Source organism: Lepidochelys olivacea (genome assembly GCF_965140295.1).
Source record: "Lepidochelys olivacea isolate rLepOli2 genome assembly, chromosome: 8".
NCBI classification, from domain to species: domain Eukaryota; kingdom Metazoa; phylum Chordata; order Testudines; family Cheloniidae; genus Lepidochelys; species Lepidochelys olivacea.
In genome coordinates this window covers 98,070,959-98,089,814 of record NC_140418.1, presented here as the reverse complement: position 1 = coordinate 98,089,814, position 18,856 = coordinate 98,070,959, and the positions used below count along the sequence as shown (strand labels likewise).

The window sequence follows — 18,856 nt, the reverse complement described above, 5'->3', positions numbered from 1 at the left end:
TCCCTGAACAAGGCTGTGGATGAACTAGGAAACTGCTGAAGGCGTTTTGGTTACAGCTAGCAAGAATCTAAAACAGAGTTAGGTAATGTTAAGCGGAGATGCTAGTTGAGCTAGTTGTTGTTCACTTTTTCCATGTTTTAGTCACAGCTGGAAAAAGAGAGACGTATAATCAAACTATAACTGAACACTAGTTACTGCTAGTATCTGAGCAGCAGGTAGGAGTGATGAAGGACTCCTATCAATGAACCTAAAACACGAAGACAAACAAGGGTGGTGTATATTTTGGTTGCTTTTTAGAAAATCTTCATTAGTGTTTGTTCAGACTAGACATTGGCCACAGAATGGCCAGGATTTTGTTTTTTAAAAGGGATATAAAATGTAAACTCCATGGCTAGCATTAACAGAAGACTTATTCTTGTGACAAGGTACTTCTTTACATGTCAACTAGTCAAAAAAACATCTGGCTAGAGCCTCTGCTCCATCCAGCAGAGGAAATTCCATTTACTGAATTAAAATCCTAATGCTGATATAAGATGCTTCAGATATACAGATGAACATACCAGAGAGTATTTGTGGGTAATAAAAGTGAGAATGCTCCAAACACAGCAATTTTGGAGGTAACTTAAATGATATTCTGATACATTTGTTCTTATAACTAATAACAACAGATGCATATGAATTTAGGTTAAGGAACATTACAGGGATATTGTAATTATCCAAGTACAAATATTATAAACCCAGGAAACTTGGATAAGGTTAAACTTAAAGAATTCCAAACACACACATTAATGGTATGGAAATGTACAGTTAAGGCAACTGAATGACCCTATGGCCCAGCTATTATGACTAATACATGGATATTTTTGTCCCAGTTAACCAATTTAAAATTTTTCACTCCATTATGGTGTCACTATAGGGCACAGCGACTTTGTTTTGATGTTTGAAGGGTATAGTTTGGCAAGAGGTAATGGTGGAACGCTGGCATCCCTAGGGCACAGAATTAAGGCTATGGTGTAAAGTCTGTGGTGTACAGTAGTGGTTAAGTGTGTCTGTGAGAGGAGAAGTAGATGGCATATACAGTTAGACTGCCTGCTTTTTGAATATTTTGCTTATGAGTAGTCAGATATGTCATATAGCAACACCAAAGTTGTGTTCTAAGGGTGAGATTTTCAAAAACTATTCAAGTGCCAGCCTAACTCCCCCCACCCCCCAGAAATCAGTGACTTTTAACCATTTACTTCCATCAGAGAAGACTTAGGGTAATTCCAAAACATTTTGAAAAATTCCACCCTCCATGCTTATTACACGCCACATTCACCAGCAAATTCAGAGTCCACAGTTCTCTTCATCTCTGGAATCCTCCTGCCTCAGAATAGCAGCCCATTGTAGTCTATGTACAATTAACTTCCCAATCTCCCCATGACATCATCATAGGGGAAGTCTGGCATACCCACAGGCACTCTTGCTAACAAAACTCTATGCACAGATGTAATGCTCACGGAGAAGCATGAAGAAAAATGTGAGTGGGCCAAGGAGTATCAGGACAGAGGTAAGAAAGATAGGAAAGTGTGATAGAATGGCAGTCTTCCTACTCCAGGGTATAGAGTCCTCTCCATTAACCAGCAGGTAAAAGCACTTTTGTTAATCTGTGTAATAAATTTAAGATTAAATTTTGAATTTGAAATGGACAGACAGAAGTAAGCCTCCTTACTTGAAGGAGTACCGCCCTCACCACCAGTGTCATTTTTTTGGCCTTTATTCTTCAAGACTGAAAGTTTAGCACTAAACAGAGGCTGGCACACAAAAATCTCCTAAGAGAAATCCAGTTAACTGGCCTCTTTAAAAATGGCTACCATATATTGTTCATTGGGACAGAGCCTACATGCACTCAATGGCAAAAATGGCTAACTGCTCCCAGTGGCACATAAAATTAAGCTGTATTCAAGGAAGATGTATGTGCAGAGACCACTCTATCATGTGGTCATATCACTTTCGCTAAGGACTCCATTAGCGAGGCTCTCACTTTCATTTTTCTCTCAACCCACAAAATTAACTTTCAGAGGGGTAGCCGTGTTTGCCGCTTTTACAGATCCAGACTAAGAGTCCTGTGGCACCTTACAGACAAACAGACGTACTGGAGCATAAGCTTTTCGTGGCATGCATCTGACGAGGAAGGTATTCACCCACGAAAGCTTATGCTCCAATACATCTGTTCATCTATAAAGTGCCACAGGACTCTTTGCCAAAATTAACTTTGTAAGTACCCAAGGTGTTATCTAAACTAGGAAGAGAGATGGACTTTTTAAAAAGTGTGGGACCTAGCACCCTTTGAAACATCACTGACTCCCTTGTGTAAAATGCAGATTAACAATTTTAAAATTGTTAGCTGGCTGACACCCCTTCACTAGCTAACTTGATTTTAAAGATGTTAAACTGTATAAACAGGGAAGCTACTCATCACAGCAAACAGATGTCATGTCCCACCATTAGATGGGTCACTTATTTCCGTCTTATTTATCCACTCCCACTGAATTATTCTGCATCTGCCTCCACCTCCTTCTTGAAGCAAATGCCATGTTGAATTCACAGCATATTTAAACAAAAAAGTAGCCACCCCATCCCCCGTGCTTAAAATTAGGTAAGCGCCTTGCTCACTTAGGGCCTAAAGCACACGGGTGCTAGGTCACATACTCCCCAGACTGGTTTCCCTCTTGCTTGACAGAACTAGTTTTCAGTGTGTCATTGGCAAGCTGGAAAATTAAAGCCAGATCTTTATTAGAAACTTTTGCCAGCTCAGCAATGTTGGTCAGTGGAGTGATTTTTCAGGCAACACTTTTATACCTGCAAAAACCCTACTGGAGAAGCACTTACAACTGCATAAAACTGCTTTTGCCCATATATCCTCTTTCACATAGAAAACTGGTATAATTTAAAGCGGAAAAGAGTCCTGTGGCACCTTACAGACTAACAGATGTATTGGAGCATAAGCTTTCGTGGGTTGAATACTCACTTCGTCGAAAAGCCTCTTTTCCTCCCCGGACACCAAACCTCTAATATTAAAAGCCCTAACGCCACCCCTGCACTGTTCAGAGACCCAGCCCCAGTACCTTCCCCACATGCACTCCAGTACTGTTTATTGCTCACTCCTCCAGACTCAGATTCCCTCCTCAAAGGCACTTCTCTTCCCCTTCCCCCTAACGAGGTCTCCATTCCCTTACAGGCTTCAGAGTAGCAGCCCTGTTAGTCTGTATTCGCAACAAGAACAGGAGGACTTGTGGCACCTTAGAGACTAACCAATTTATTTGAGCGTGAGCTTTCGTGAGCTACAGCTACATGCGTCCGATGAAGGGAGCTGTAGCTCACGAAAGCTCATGCTCAAATAAATTGGTTAGTCTCTAAGGTGCCCAAGCATTCCCTTACAGGCATCCTGCCAATCTTATACACGACTCGGAGCCCGCCCCGGGTCCCGCAATGCAGGCGCCCTCGCCCCGCGCTGCCTCCAGCCGGTGCGGGAGGGAGGCTCCCGTCCCCCTCACCTGTACTGCTTAGGGTCACTGGGGGACTTGACAACGTCGGGGTCCCCCACGTTGGGCTTTGCCCTGCGGTCCCCTCCTTCCTCCTCAGACTCCTCCTGGAACGGGCGGCCCTTAGCGTCCCGGCCGCCCTCCCCGACCTGCTGCCCCGAAGGCAGGTCCGGGCAACTGCACGAGGCCTTGTTCCTGCCGGGCATGGCGCGGGAGCTCCGAAGCTGCTGGCTGCGGGGAGGCGGCGGCGGCGGCGGCTTCGGGGCGGCTCGCAGGGGCCAGCTGTGGCCGGCGCCTCGGAAGGCCTGGTCCGCACCAACTCTCGTTCCCGGCCTCCCCCGCGCTAGGGCGCCTAGGGCCCTCCACACCCACCGGTCCAGTCCCCCCGCGCGCCGGGCCGCGCCCCGAGCTCCGCCCCCTCCCGGGCCCACAGCCTCACTCCCCCCACGAGCGGCCGCGGCAGCAAAAGCGATTCTCACGTAGGCCTCCCCTTCCAGCCAATCAGCACCCGACTTCAAGATCACATGGCCAGGACGACCCAATCGTAGCCCCAGCCAGGCCAGCTCGCCTCTGATTGGCAGAAAAGACGCCTGTGGCGTAGGGACCGGCAAACCGCAGTGATTCGGCAAAGGGGAAAAGCGCGGAATCCAGCCAGCGGCGAAAAAAGGGAGCAGGACAGAGCGGAGTGTCAGGCTCCCTGCGGGAATTAGCGCGGCTTCTCCCCGCCCCCTCCTTTCAGGGCTCGGGCTGACAAATTAAGCCTATCTCCCCGCTCGTGCGTTGGACGCTTCCAACAGCCGTTTGGAGACGGTGTTTCTCTTCCCATTGGTTCTCTGACATGTCGCTCACTTCTAGCTGGACCAATCAGCTGGCGAGGAAGATCCCACCCAGGCTAAAGTGAGAGACAGGTTGGCGAATTAAAGGTTTCAGAGAAGCAGCTGGGTTCGTCTGTATCCGCAAAAGGAACAGGCGTCCTTGCCCCATCTTAGAGACTAACAAATTTATTGCAGCATAAGCTTTCCTGGGCTACAGCCCACTTCATCAGATGCATGGAATGGAACATATAGTAAGAGGATATAGATATATACAGACAGAGAAGGTGGAAGTTGCCGTACCAACTGAAAGAGGCTAATTAATTAAGGTGAGCTAATATCACCAGGAGAAAAAAACGTTTTTGTAGTGATAATCAAGATGGCCCATTTAGACAGTTGATAAGAAGGTGTGAGGATACTTAACATGGGGAAATATTCAGTATGTGTAATGACCCAGCCACTACCAGTCTCTATTCAAACCCAAGTTAATGGTATCTAGTTTGCATATTAATTCAAGTTCAGCAGTTTCTCGTTGGAGTCTGTTTTTGAAGCTTTTCTGTTGCAAAATTGCCACCCTTAAACCTTTTACTGAGTGGCCAGAGAGGTTGAAGTGTTCTCCTAGTGGGTTTTGAATGTTATGTTTCCTGACATCAGATTTATGTCTGTTTATTCTTTAGAGACTGTCCCGTTTGGCCAATGTACATGGCAGAGGAGCATTGCTGGCACATGATGGCATATATCACATTGGTAGATGTGCAGGTGAACGAGCCCCTGATGGTGTGCCTAATGTGGTGAGGTCCTCTGATGGTGTTACTTGAATAAATATGTGGACAGAGTTGGCATCGGGTTTAGCTGCAAGGATAGGTTCCTGGGTTAGTGTTTTTGTTGTGTGGTGTGTGGTTGCTGGAGAGTATTTGCTTCAGGTTGTGGGGCTGTCTGTAAGCGAGGATTGGTCTGTCTCCCGAGATCTGTGAGAGTGAGGGATCATCCTTCAGGATAGATTGTAGATGCTTGATGATGCGCTGGAGAGGGTTTAGTTGGGGGCTGAAGGTGATGGCTAGTGGCGCTCTGTTACTTTCTTTGTTGGGCCTGTCTTGAAGTAGGTGACTTCTGGGTACTCTTCTGGCTCTGTCAGTCTGTTTCTTCACTTCAGCAGGTGGGTATTGTGGTTTTAAGAATGCTTGATAGAGATCTTATAGGTGTTTGTCTCTGTTTGAGGGATTGGATCAAATGTGGTTGTATCTTAGAGCTTGACTATAGATCGTGTGGTGCCTCCTGGATGGAAGCTGGAGGCATGTAGGTAAGTATAGCGGTCAGTAGGTTTCCGGTATAGGGTGGTGTTTATGTGACCATCGGTTATTAGCACAGTAGTGTCCAGGAAGTGGATCTCTTGTGTGGATTGGTCTAGGCTGAGGTTGATGGTGGGATGGAAATTGTTGAAATCATGGTGGAATTCCTCAAGGGCTTCTTTTCCATGGGTCCAGATGATGAAGATGTCATCAATGTAGCGCAAGTAGAGATGGGGCATTAGGGAATGAGAGCTAAGGAAGCGTTGTTCTAAGTCATCCATAAAAATGTTAGCATACTGAGGGGCCATGCGGGTACACATAGCAGTGCTGCGGACTTGAAGGTATATATTGTCCCTAGATGTGAAATAGTTGTGGATGAAGACAAAGTTACAAAGGTCAGCCATCGGGTTTGCCATGACATTATCGGGGATACTGATACACTGGCTGGGTTATTACACCTATTGAATCTATTTCCCCATGTTAAGTATCCTCACACCTTCTTGCCAACTGTCTACATGAGCCATCTTGATTATCACTACAAAAGTTTTTTTTTCTCCTGCTGATAATAGCTCATACAGTTGGTATGGCAACTTCCACCTTCTGTGTGTGTGTGTGTGTGTGTGTATATATATATCTTCTTATTATATGTTCCATTCTATGCATCTGATGAAGTGGGCTGTAGCCCATGAAAGCTCATGCTCTAATAAATTTGTTAGCCTCTAAGGTGCCACAAGTACTCCTGTTCTTTTTGGGAGTATTAAAGTGCTGTGTCCGGAGAGAGCTCCCTGCCCCTCCTGGGCTCCCATGGGGATCCTCGCAGCGCGATCCTGCCAACGCTTCGTTAATGGCTAGCCCTGGCTTGTGGGTGGGGCTAGAGGCAGCACAGAGCACATGAATGTGGCGGAGCCTGCCCCCCAGGTTCTGGTTAGTTTAAAGGGGGAGGTCTAGGGTTGCCAGCACTCAGGGTTGGGGGGGGCCGCCCCTGCGCCTTGGAACTTCTGGGAGCCACGCGGCATCAGATAGCCTGTCTGCGCCGCAACCAGACTTTTAATGGCCCTGTCAGCAGTACTAACTGGAGGCACCAGGGTCTCTTTTTAACCAGGTGTTCCAGTCAAAAACCGGACACCGGGCAACCCTGGGAGAGGGTCCCAGTTTTTGCTTCCCTGTAACAGAGCTGGGGAGGAGGAGGGGGAACAGAGCATCATGTAGCTCTGGTTGTTCCTGTGTGGGGTAGGAGGCCAGCATAGCTTTTCCCTCGCAGGTCAGTCTGAAGTTCCCTGCAGCATTTATCCTGAAGGCCAGGCCAGATCAGTGTCAATGCACGTGTTCCCTTTCTACTGCATCTGTCATAAAATGCTTGTTTGTGGGTTTGGTTCTGTTTCTGCAATTGGGTGTGTTGGGTTTGTTTGTTTGTTTCATGGCCACATGTGGAGCCCATAAATTGAAGTTGGAATTAGAGGCATGTCACAAAGGAATTGGAATAGGGATCTCAGGCGTGGCACAAGAACCATAAGGAGATCCCCAGGGTGTTATAGGAGGAATTGTGTCTTCACAGGTTTCTAATGCACCTGTGTGCATGGCAGGTGTTCAGGCTGCACATCCTGTCAGTAAAGGAAGGAGGTGTACCCCCCCTTCCTACCCTGTTTGGGATGATATGCTATGAGATACCAGGGTTCAATTCAGCCTAACTGTGTCACTCCTGCCCTTTTTCTCAGGGTGCTCTTTACAGTGCTCTGCTGCTGTATCCTCTAGCTTGGGCTGCTCACAAATAGCATCCAGCATGCAAGTTACTCCAAGCTGTGTCTGCATGTGTGTGCTGCAGCCAGCCACACTTTTGCTCTTACCAGCCTGGGTTATACTGCAGGGTGACCCCAACGCACTCCCAGTCTTAGAGTTTCTCCCAGAAATGTTTGTAGTATGCTGTCCAGCCTTTTCTTGGACAATACAAGTTATTATAAAGTCTGTTATTTCTTTAATAGAAATAATATGCATATAACTTGCCACCCCAAATGGTGCTCCATTTGGACAGGGTGACAGGGGGTGTCTTAGGGTATTTGTTCCTTCTTTTTATAGTTTCAGTTCCACTGAAACATTTCCAGCTGTGTACCAGGAAACAAAAAGTATGTGGAAGTATGTTCCCTGCTGCTGCTTCTCACCTGTCTGAGCTTCCTTTCTCTCCCCTTCCTCCATGATGACTCTGTTTACTGCTTAAATGCACATGAAGCAGAGCACACATTCCTTTGTTTAGGATAGACCTGTTTGCCAACTTCTGCTTGGGTAGGGTTGTGGGTGAACATGTGTTAATATCATCATACAGGGAAATATTATAAATTCAGATACAGTGTTGCCACATATAATTTACCAGGACAATAGTGACCAATAAACTGAGTTTTCAGATGATACCTCACGAGGCATACTTTGTACAAAGATTATTGCAATTGTATGTCAAATGTGAGCAGAGGAACATTCTATCCAATATGCATATTTGGGAGCAGACCCTGCAATTTGTGGCTGTCCTTTGCATGGGCAATGCAAGTGGAAAGACAAGTTTCCTTGAGCCACCTAGCCTGCTGCACATCCTCAGTGGGGAGTGTAGAAACTGGAAGCAGGTTTTTTGGTAAGGTTTTGGCACATAAGCCTTCAGAGCTCCGAACTCATAGTAATGCCAGTCCTGTGAAAAAATTTAAATCGTAATATAGTAGCAAGATAAGAAATCTTCAAGGAACCAAATGCAACAGTGGAGTAATCTAAATCTATATTCAAGGGTAATTTACTATGCTTTTATTTATGTAGAGCCAAAAGAGTGTTAGGTGCTTTCCAGATCAGTACTATTTTCAGAAGTGACTCAGGAGCCAAAATCTCATTGAAAGTCAGTGGGATTTAAACTTAGGCTCCTAGTCACTCAGCTGCTTTTGAACATTTTATCCAGCATTTTTTCCCTGAAGAGTTTACTCTCTAGATGGTCATCACACCCCGTTTATATATCCTTGGTGTGCGTGTTCTATTTGTCTCACTCAGGGCAGATCGTCCTGCGGTATTTTTTTCTCTTGTTTTGGTGGGGTGTTTCTTTTACATATTTTCAAAGGATTGTTCTGAAACATTGGGAATAGGCCACATTGACCCTGATTGAATTGACCTCATAGGCACTGATTTCCCTCCCACCCACCCACCCACTTGGTAAGGCAACTCCCATTTTTCATGTGATGTGTATTTATACATGCTCCTGTATTTTCCACTCCATGCATCTGATGAAGTGGTTCTAGCCCAGGAAAGCTTATGACCAAATTAATTTGTTAGTCTCTAAGGTGCCACAAGGACTCCTCATTATTTTTATTTTCCAGACAGTTACAACTTTCAGAGGAAGTTACCCCAGCTGCACAGGTCCATGCAGACTTTATAAAATCCACAGAGATTAGCAAAAAAGGTCAGGGGGAGCAAAACTAAGAGGTCAGAGGATTACACAAATGAGGAGGATCCTTCCATGGGATGTCTGGGGGCGGGGGAGAAACAGAGAAGGTGTCACCTTTCAGAAGTTTTTTGACACAATATTTTTCTGCCTTATTCAGCCACCAGATGGACCCCAAAGCACATGTTACCTGGAGCTCATTCTCTCCATGGGACATACAGCTTTTCATTTAGGAATCCGCATTCAGTGTGGCAAGTATTCCATAACTACCAAATCTATTGAGCACCTTGAGGTAGTTCTCTATCCTCCTCAGTTTTCAGTGGAGATGGTCTGGAAACAGACCACATTCCTTCTTCCCTAAACTTGGTATCTACTGCTAGGGATCTGCTAGTTTGCACTAAGGCTGGTCAGGCATGTCCTTAAAAGCGAGGATCCCTGCTCTGCAGCGACTGCAATTCAGAGCTCCCCTGCCCCTGGAAGCATGGGCTGCTGACCGGGGAAATGGCTTGAGAGCCTTGGAAACAGGATGGTACTTTCTCTCTCTCTCTTTTTCTGGCTTCCCAAAAACCTAGAACTCTTGATTTTTGTAGGCTATGAAAGAATATTGACTTTTTGTTTGGACTACTTTAACCCTCCTGTAATAGGGCAGAGCATAGGTGCCGGCTTTTTTGTTTGCCAGGGGGTGCTCAGCCCCAGGTCCTGCCCTCACTCCACCCCTACCCATTCCTGCCCCTGCTCCACCCTTACCCTGCCTCTTCCCTCCCCCGAGTGCACCCCATCCCTACTCTTCCCCCTCCCTCCCAGCACCTCCTGCATGCTGTGGAACAGCTGATGGCAGCAGGTGGGAGGCACTGGGAGGGAGCGGGAGGAACTGATCAGCGGGGCCGCTGGTGAGCAGGAGGTGCTGGGGGCTGGGGGTCAGCTGATTGCCAGTGGGTGCTAAGCCCCCGCTAATTTTTTGCTGTGGGTGCTCCAGCCTTGCAGCACTCACGGAGTTGGCGCTTATGGGGTGGAGGCCCTGAACAGCACAGCCAGAAGGCCATGCCCTAGACTCTTTGACAAGAGCAGTGCCCATCCTCTCGCCAAGGGGATGCTAAAGAGATATAACCTACTATGGGGAGAGAGGGAGGTTCAGCCTCTGTGCCGATGCAATTCATGGCCTTTCTCTCTTTCAATACTGCCACCTTGGGCAACTGATGAGGTGGACACCTGTCCAGTGAATGCTGGTGTGAGACCATCAAGTGCTTTCATACTGGCCAATGAATAGCTGCCTACAGCAACAATTGTACTGACCTTTACCGGAAAGTAGGTCACAGCATGACACCCTACAGAGATGGCTGGTGCCCAGATTAACTGAGGAGGCTGAATGTCACAAGCTGCCTCCTCCCATTCAGGTGGGTCATAATTCCAAAGTGGAAAAATGAGGACCCTGCTAGGAGGAGGAGGATAAAGAAAGTTGGTGGGCAAACAGGAAAGAAAGAGGCATCTCTTCCCTCTGCCTCCCCATCTTTACCAGGAAAATGACACTTCACTGCAAATGGTAGGATGGGAGAAAACAGTATTTTCCCCTCTAAACCTGTCACTGTGCTCTACTAGCCCCCGTCTCTCCCTGCTATCTCCCACCAACCCTGCCGCACACACCACCAGGTCACCCACATCTTCAGTCACCAGTTGATTCCATTCTTCCCTGCATTCAGCCTATCCCCCGTCTCACCTTAGAACCCCTCAAATTCCCTCATCTCCTTCCAATCCAACCCTCACCAGTTCAGAGATGCATCTCCTGTTCCCCCACCCCAACCCTACCCAGTATGAGAGACCCTCTTCTTCCTTTAATTTCACAGCTGAGGACCACCACCCTCAGCTCTGAACCCTTTCAATCAAGTTATTTTTTGTTACTAGTTAAATAAGTTATCCTAAAACCTGCCTGTCACCACTGAAATGTTACCCCGCTACCCTGCTAATGCTTGCTTTACCATTCAGCCTACAGCAACTCCTTCCCCACAGCGGTTCCTAATGATAACTGCTGCCCAAGGAACACTAGCTGGCAGAAAAGGCACAAGCAGTTCAGTTTAATTCCAAACGATTCAGAAAAAGACCTCCTCTTCCCCCATAGATGACTCCATCCTTACTATTTGTTGAGATAAGTAACGTAGCTCGCACTCAAGCCGTCTCTGGCCATGTTCAGAGACTAAATAATGTCTTTTTATTTTGTCAGCTTCATAAATATAGATACAATATGTACACTCCTAGCGCTGCACAAATTGCATGGTCACCACCTGATTAGAAATACCCCACAAAAGAGAGCATTTATTTTAGAGAGACGACTTTTGAGAGCAAGAATTAGCAATATCCAAACACACACTATAGCAAGGCTTTGATTCACTAGCACGATAGATATAGAAGCTACATTAAGTCTAGTTGGTTTTCCATGCCAGAAAATTACTAGCCTTCGTATTAAAAGCATTTGAGGTATGACAGAAGGACACATTTTCAAAGGCAGCCTGAGGCCTTAATCCTGCTAGTTACATTGCAGTGGACCGATCCCTGCACGGCACCCCACCAATTTCAGTGGGGTCTCACACAGATGCCACGGCCACTTGCACAGAATAACTTGCACAACTCTGGCCTAAATTTGCAATTTTGTGTTAAAAAAAAATAGGCTAATTTGACATCACTGATTTGTATGTACAAATGCCATTTGTACTCTCACATTTGAGTCTGTGTGCATAACACTTAGCCCTGCCATGCGTGCAGGGGCCTGGACTAGACGACCTTTCATTGTCCCTTCAAGTCCTATGATCCTATGTTAAATAATTATATGAGCGAATAGACATGTGGCCTAGAAAGTTTGAGAGATCTGTGAAAGTAGCCTCCCATATGTTTGTGTATATATACACGCTACAAATCTGGCTACTACATATATATCCACACAAAATTGTACTCATATAGATATTTTGTATATAATACCCTTAGTGTCAGAAATGTTGGATGTTTAAAGGCATGCTATATCTAAACTGTAAAAATTGCATCCCAGAAAGAAGCAGGCCATGGGATGTTGATATTTCAGTTTTTCAGGATCTCAGTCATCTGTTGTTCACTGTCGCCATTTTTATGCCTTCATTATTTTTATGAATTCCTTCTTCTCTGAAGTTTTTTTACTTTGTATTTAAGTCTGAAACTAGAAGAAATAACGTCATCCTAAGTGCAACCTTCTAGCACAAATTTTTTTAAAAGTCAAGAACAATGTGAAAACAAGAAATACATGTAACACATAAACCAGGCTGGGGATTGGAACTGTGGTGTTATACACATTACAGGCCCTCCTGCTGGTGGATTTTTCCATTTAATTTTAGGGTTGCATACAACTTGATATCTATCTCTCCACAGAGTTTGTTCTGTCAGCTGACCAAGTTGAAAGGAGAAGTTCTCCTTTGCAAGGCAGAACAGCTAGGCTGATCAAGGTTAATAGGAGGAACATCTTAGCTTTTAAGATCCATGTTGATCATTTTAACTGAGCTGTATGCATGCTGTTGTTTGCAGATCTGGTCACCTCATCTCAAAAAAGATATACTGGAATTGGAAAAGGTACAGGAAAGGGCAACAAAAATGACTGGGGTAGGGAACAGCTTCCATATGAGGAGAGATTAATAAGACTGGGACTTTCAGCTTGGAAAAGAGACGACTAAGTGGGGATATGATAGAGGTCTATAAAATTATGAATGGTGTGGCAAAAGTAAATAAGGAAGTACTATTTACTCCCTCTTATTATACAAGAACTAGGGGGTCACCAAATGAAATTAATAAGCAGCCGGTTTAAAACAAACAAAAGGAAGTATTTTTTCACACAGCGCACAGTCAACCTGTGGAACTCTTTGCCAGAGGATGTTGTGAAGGCCAAGACTATAACAGGGTTTAAATAAAACCTAGATAAGTTCATGGAAGATAGGTCCAACAATGGCTGTCAGCCAAGATGGGCATGGATGCAAAACCATACTCTGAAGTGTCCCTAGCCTCTGTTTGCCAGAAGCTGGGAATGGGTGACATGGGATGGATCACTTGATGACCTATTCTGTTAATTCCCTCTGAAGCACCTGGTATTGGCCACTGTCGGAAGACAGGATACTGGGCTAGATGGACCATTGGTCTGACCGAGTATGGATGTTCTTATATATGTGTCTGATGATTAAATAGACTTGTCATTCCATAAAACCATCCATGTGCATATGTCAGCCTTTGGTGTTTCTCCTCCATGTTTCTAACATTATCTAATTAACCACTGTAGAATTAGAACCATTCTGATAATGTTAATAGTCACAAGAGTGCTGGTTCCTGTTCCCATTGCAACCAAACTCCTACTGACTTCAGTGGGAGCAGGATTGGGCCCTTAATTACCTAGAAAACATATATTTAAGTTTTAAGAAAGTGTCTCTAGAAGCCTTAGTTAGAAGCTCTTTCTAGCTAAAATTGGAGATGGTCCCAAACCAAAAACTACCATGCTGATTTCCAATGGAAATCAATGCATTAGATATTGCTGGCTGCAGTAACTGCCTCCAGTGCATGAAGCAACTCAAAGGAAATAGGGAAGGATTGTACAGGTGTGAAAGTGGGATTTAATAGCAGCATGACTCCAAATGGATCCATTTTGCTAGGGGACTTTGAAAGCCATGCAAAAGGGATGATCATTTTTTGGAATAAACTGGACTTTGCACAGTTTTCTGCTGACTTCTAAGAGTGTCATGCCCTCTTTCTTTTATGCCGGAGTTCAAGCACATCCTCACGAGGGGTAGGTATGTCAGAAGCTCTGTGAGATTTGCCTTGGACTTAAACTCTAGTTTTGCATGCACAGGTTATCCTTCCCCAGGTTTCCTTGCTGGAGGGTTGGTTGTATTATATAAAGCACTGTACTATTTGTCCCTTTGAGATCTATTAAATATAGATTTCCCTATAAATCTATATTTAATTCATTCAATTATCATGCTGAAGAAAAGTAATTATTCTGATAATAAAACAAAATTAATTATTCTTTCCCTTTAATAACCAAAGCCCCCACAAATATATCATGGGAGTTAACCTTGACTACAAGCGCAGGACCTTTTTGCAGGTAAATTTCACTACTTAGCTTGTAAGCTCTTTGGGGCAGGAACCGCCTTTTTGTTCTTTATCTGTACAGCTCCAAGCACAATGACGTTGTGGTCCATGACTGGGGCTTCTAGGTGCTATGGCAATATAAATAATAAATAAAAGTAGATATAACAGCTGTTCTGGTAGATCACTTAGTTTAAGAGCCACAAGACAGACTGGTTACAAACACTCACATGTTGGCTCCCAATAATGTGGTCTGAGATATTGGCATTCAAGGTTAAATGTGCTACACTTGGCCCTGCATGAGCCCAGAATTAGGGAAGTGCTCTCTGCTTCGGCTCTGATTCTTATGCTAAACCTCTGAAGAGGCATGGCACAATATTCAACTCCCATTCTCTTGATTTTCTTGGTGGTCCGAGTGTATTGAATAGAAATGGATCCGTCTTGCTACCCAGTCCTGCTGCATCAAACAAAACAGCAGAGTTTTACATCAAAGAGCATGGTCATCTCCTCCCCAAAGTCTTGAGATGTTCTGGGTTTTTGGGATGTAAAGACAGGATTTACTTTCCTGTTTTGTGAGGGGACTCTGGGTTTCTTCTTTTCTGTTTTTTAAAATCTTTTCCTTTCTGATCTTTTTTATGTTCAGTGCTCTTTATCAGTGGTTGAGCTGCATATTGGTATAGAGCTCTCTCCCCAGCAAAAGGGCCTATAACAACAAAGCAACATTCTCTATGGGAATAATCTAAACATACATTTATAGTATTATAAAAGTCTTACAGTTCAGTGTAATTCACCCATTAACACTAGGTGCACTTACAATATATATTTAGTTTTGTTTGTTTGTTTTACAATATTAGGTGTATTAGATGTATTTAACATTAAACTTTCCAGGACATTTAACAGCCACATCCATTTCCACTATAACAAACTTCAGCCTTTACACGATATGGTAATACAGCATCACATGTGAAAAGATAAAGTGTGTTCAGGGAAGGGGAGAGAGAGATTTCACAGAGATTAAAATCACTAGCAGGAACAGTTCTGCTGCAAAGAGGGTGGGTTGTCTGTGAGTCGCATGTTCTTCCCAGAACTGCCTCTGGATGGGTCAGACTCTATACTCTCTGACATCTTTTCACAGATTATATCCACTAGGCGCTCAAAGACCTGTCTCACATTGATGTTCTCTTTGGCACTGGCATCAAAATAATCAAAACCTGTGAAGGAAGCAAAAAATAAATTAAAAAAAAATCAATAAGTCTGATTATATAAAAAATGCTTGAAGTAAGTGTAATGATCTGTTTAAAACACCAACAACTTGTTTTGTATTCATTCGGTAGCCAAGAAACACTTCAGAAATACAGGACGTCCAAGCAGATTGAAGCTGTCCTGGCTCAGCTGAGTGAGTCTAAGGGGCAAGGCCACTCTTAACACTACCATGGCGAAGAGCTTTCTAAGCAGTGCTGATGAGCAGGCCCCTAAAGCACTGCTCCCTTCTGATCAGAGAACAGCAAGGTTGGAAATTATATGATGTTACTGATGATTCCAGGGTTGCTTTTTTTTTTTTTTTTCTAGCATGCCATTGGCATCCTGCACCCATGAAGCAGTCAGCCATGACACCACCCAGGTCAACCTTCCTGCCCACTCAGAACAAATCGAGGAGCTTAACCCCTCCTTAACTACGAATTTGAATTCTTGCATGAGACTTCAGCCCAGTGCCTCAGCCATGAGCAGAATATCAATGCACTGAACCCACACTGTCATCTCCTACAATTCTTTATCTTCCCATTCCCAGAAGTCTAGGAGACTAATCGTTATTTACAAGAATTATGTTGTTAGTTCTGTTCTTCCTGCTATTATATTGCCTACAGCAAGAAGTCAAACTACCATATAAATAATCTGCTTTGCAATAAATTACCATCCATGGTGATTTGTATCATGAGCTTTTGTAGCACATCAGCTCTCATGTCCCATTACTAAACCAAGGAAAAGAAAAGCCCATTTAACTGACTAGTTTGCCTTCATTTTGTGACTACAAGTCTCATTGTTTCAATCTGTAAAATAACAAGTAAGTTTCTAAAATCTTTTATCACTTCAGAATCATTTTTTTGAAAAGGTTCCTCAGTTTTAACAGGATAAAATAACTAGCAACGCCAATACCAACACTAAGCCATTGGCTGTAACTATGCAACTTGAATCATTAGACTGGTAGTTCTCAAACTTGTGTACTGGTGACCCCTTTCATTTAGCAAGCCTCTGAGTGCGATCCCCCTTATAAATTAAAAACACTTTTAAACATATTTAACACCATTATAAATGCTGGAGGCAAAGCAAGGTTTGGGGTGGAGGCTGACAGCTTGCGACCCCCCCATGTAATAACCTCGTGACCCCCTGATGGGCCCCAACCCCCCCAGTTTGAGAACTCCTGCATCAGACAATTTGAAGAGGTCAACTTTTAAAATGGGTTCTTAGTGACAGTAATATAATAACCTATTAACAAAAAACAAGAGACTCCAGATAAATCTCTGCCATCAAGAATACCTCAGCTTGTTTAACTTATAGTCACTGGGGGGCTGATTCCTGAAAGGCACAGAACAGGGACGACAAAGGGGACAAAGGTAATTTTAAGCTATCTTCATGGACTGTCCTGCAGCCTAGAATCCTCATAGTGTATTAGGAGGATTTTATGTTTGTATTTTGTATAATTTAAAATGAAGGATAAATAATAATAATGTAGCATGTATTAAATGTATTGGTGTATGATTTGACCATATCCTGCCAGCCACTCTTTCTGAAAGCAGAAAGGAATGGCCTAATGGGCCATTGGTAAAGATGCATCAGCCAGAATCCGTATCTGAGCTGATTTCAAGGCAGTAACAGACCTTTTAGGGTCACCACTTTGCTGTAGATTTAATACTTTAAAATAAGTAAAAGAATGCAATGATTGTTTTCTCTTGCATTGCAATTTGATGTTCCTGTTCAAATGCTCCGTGTAAATCAATTCTGTGTTGCGTGTGAATGAGGAATGTGTGTGTTAAGAGATAAGTGTGGAGGCATCACCGAACTGGATGTTCTAGGGAGAAACCAAGGACAGACGTAAGGGCACCAGACGATTGCAACAAGCCCCTATTGAGATGTCAGAGGAGGACAGGTTGACGACTCTAAAGATGAGACAGGCACCTATCAATGGGGACAAGATAGCTGTGATCAAAACCAGCATGGGGTAACTCCCTGGGAGACTTAATGAAAGAACAAGATAAAGAATGAGAAGGACAATTTAAGAAAACAAACACTCGTCAAACAACAATTGATTACAGCATGACGGTGCAAAACTCATTGGTCCCAATGAAGGAAAATCACTATATAAACAGGGGGCCTTGCCATGAAACTTTGGGTTCGTCCTGCAAAGACTTCTTCGGAGCATCGTGTCACGACCGACAGAACCCAGCTCCTACTTACCCGTGATCAACCTAGCTGGCCGCTAGATTGATCCGGACTGTGGCAGGAGGGAGGGAGAGGAGAGTGTGTGTGTAATTGAATGCATATGCTAACTGTTGTATCTTCAATAAACACGGCGTTTTGCCTTTTCCCCTGAAAAAGATCCCGCGTGCTTCTTATAAGCATAACAATAACACTTGGTACTTCTATGATGGGGGAATATGCATATACATATTATACACACCCGGTTTGGGGTTGAAATCAGCCCAGGAGTCTGCAGTTTGATATATTTCATCCAGACCAATTCAAATGTTTTCGTCACAGATGTTGAGGGAAAATATTAATAGAAATTCTGCTTATTACTAAATAGGCACTGCTGTAATGGACCAGATCCATTACCTCTGGACCAGTATTCAGTTTTTGACAGTGGTCAGGAATGGATGCATACAGAGGAAGGTTCAGGGAACCACCTATGGCATAACTCACCCACAAGGGAATTTTTGGCCTAACTTCAGGCATGTCTTGATGCACGGAAGTTTATAACCTTAATATATTCCTATTGTAGGATCAATAATTATTGTCCTAAAAATATTAAATATCAAAATTCCTGTTCATGACTGAAGTCAAAAGTAGTGCCAAGGATGCAAGATGAGCCTCCAATTGATAACTTGATTAAGTTAATCAATGCAGACTCCTCACCTCCAGCAGACATTGACCAAGAACATCATCTCAGATTATTTTATTGCTCCTATAAATGGTTAGAGAAACATGCATAGGCATAACCTTTACATGAAGGCATTAATATGAAAGCTAACAGTTTAAGCAGGCAATAACCAATTAATCAAACTTCTTTCCCCTCATAAATTAATTTCAGATAACATTGTAGATAATGCCACATCATCACTTAGAAAAGCTGCCTGATAAAATCTGAAATAGTTTAAAATAGACAATGTTTCATACATTATGAGGCTTGAGCAGAGTGGAAGTGCCAGGAGCTTCCAGAAACATAATTAGCTTTTACTTTCTTCTACCAGTGGGGATATATTTCTTCTTGATGCCTTTGACAAGGTCAGGGATAGGTCAAGAGGTGCAAGTGTGGATTCTTCATTAAAGTAGTTTTGTACTGATGTAATCAGTTGTTATGGAGACAACATGCAGTGTGTATGTATGCATGCAGACAAGACGCCCTTTGAAATATCTCAGACATAAGGATTTAGACTCAAGATATAAGGAATTTTTTGGTAATGAAAACAAACAAATGAACATCTTAGAAAAAAAACAGAAGATGGGATAGTAGCTCAAACAGAA

General features: G+C 43.8%; 2 protein-coding genes and 1 long non-coding RNA gene across 6 annotated transcripts in view; 1 reads left to right on the top strand and 2 right to left on the bottom strand.

The window, feature by feature from the left end:
* The window catches only part of NRDC (nardilysin convertase), a 42,865-nt gene extending 38,988 nt beyond the window's left edge, over positions 1-3,877 (bottom strand). The window contains exon 1 of the mRNA XM_084637613.1: positions 3,537-3,877. Within this exon, the coding sequence (XP_084493739.1) occupies positions 3,537-3,730 (194 nt within the window). The 5' untranslated portion in view covers positions 3,731-3,877. The remainder of the gene's footprint in view (positions 1-3,536) is intronic.
* Positions 3,878-4,004: 127 nt separating this feature from the next.
* Positions 4,005-16,103, top strand: LOC311525451. Its single transcript, XR_014712776.1, has 3 exons — positions 4,005-4,665; positions 5,014-5,127; positions 15,686-16,103. It is a non-coding gene; the product is annotated as an uncharacterized lncRNA (long non-coding RNA).
* RAB3B (RAB3B, member RAS oncogene family) overlaps positions 11,237-18,856 on the bottom strand; it is a 128,335-nt gene continuing 120,715 nt past the window's right edge. For all 4 annotated transcript variants that reach the window (XM_084637621.1, XM_084637622.1, XM_084637624.1 and 1 more), the window contains one exon: positions 11,237-15,327. In XM_084637621.1, the coding sequence (XP_084493747.1) occupies positions 15,140-15,327 (188 nt within the window). In that variant the 3' untranslated portion in view covers positions 11,237-15,139. The remainder of the gene's footprint in view (positions 15,328-18,856) is intronic.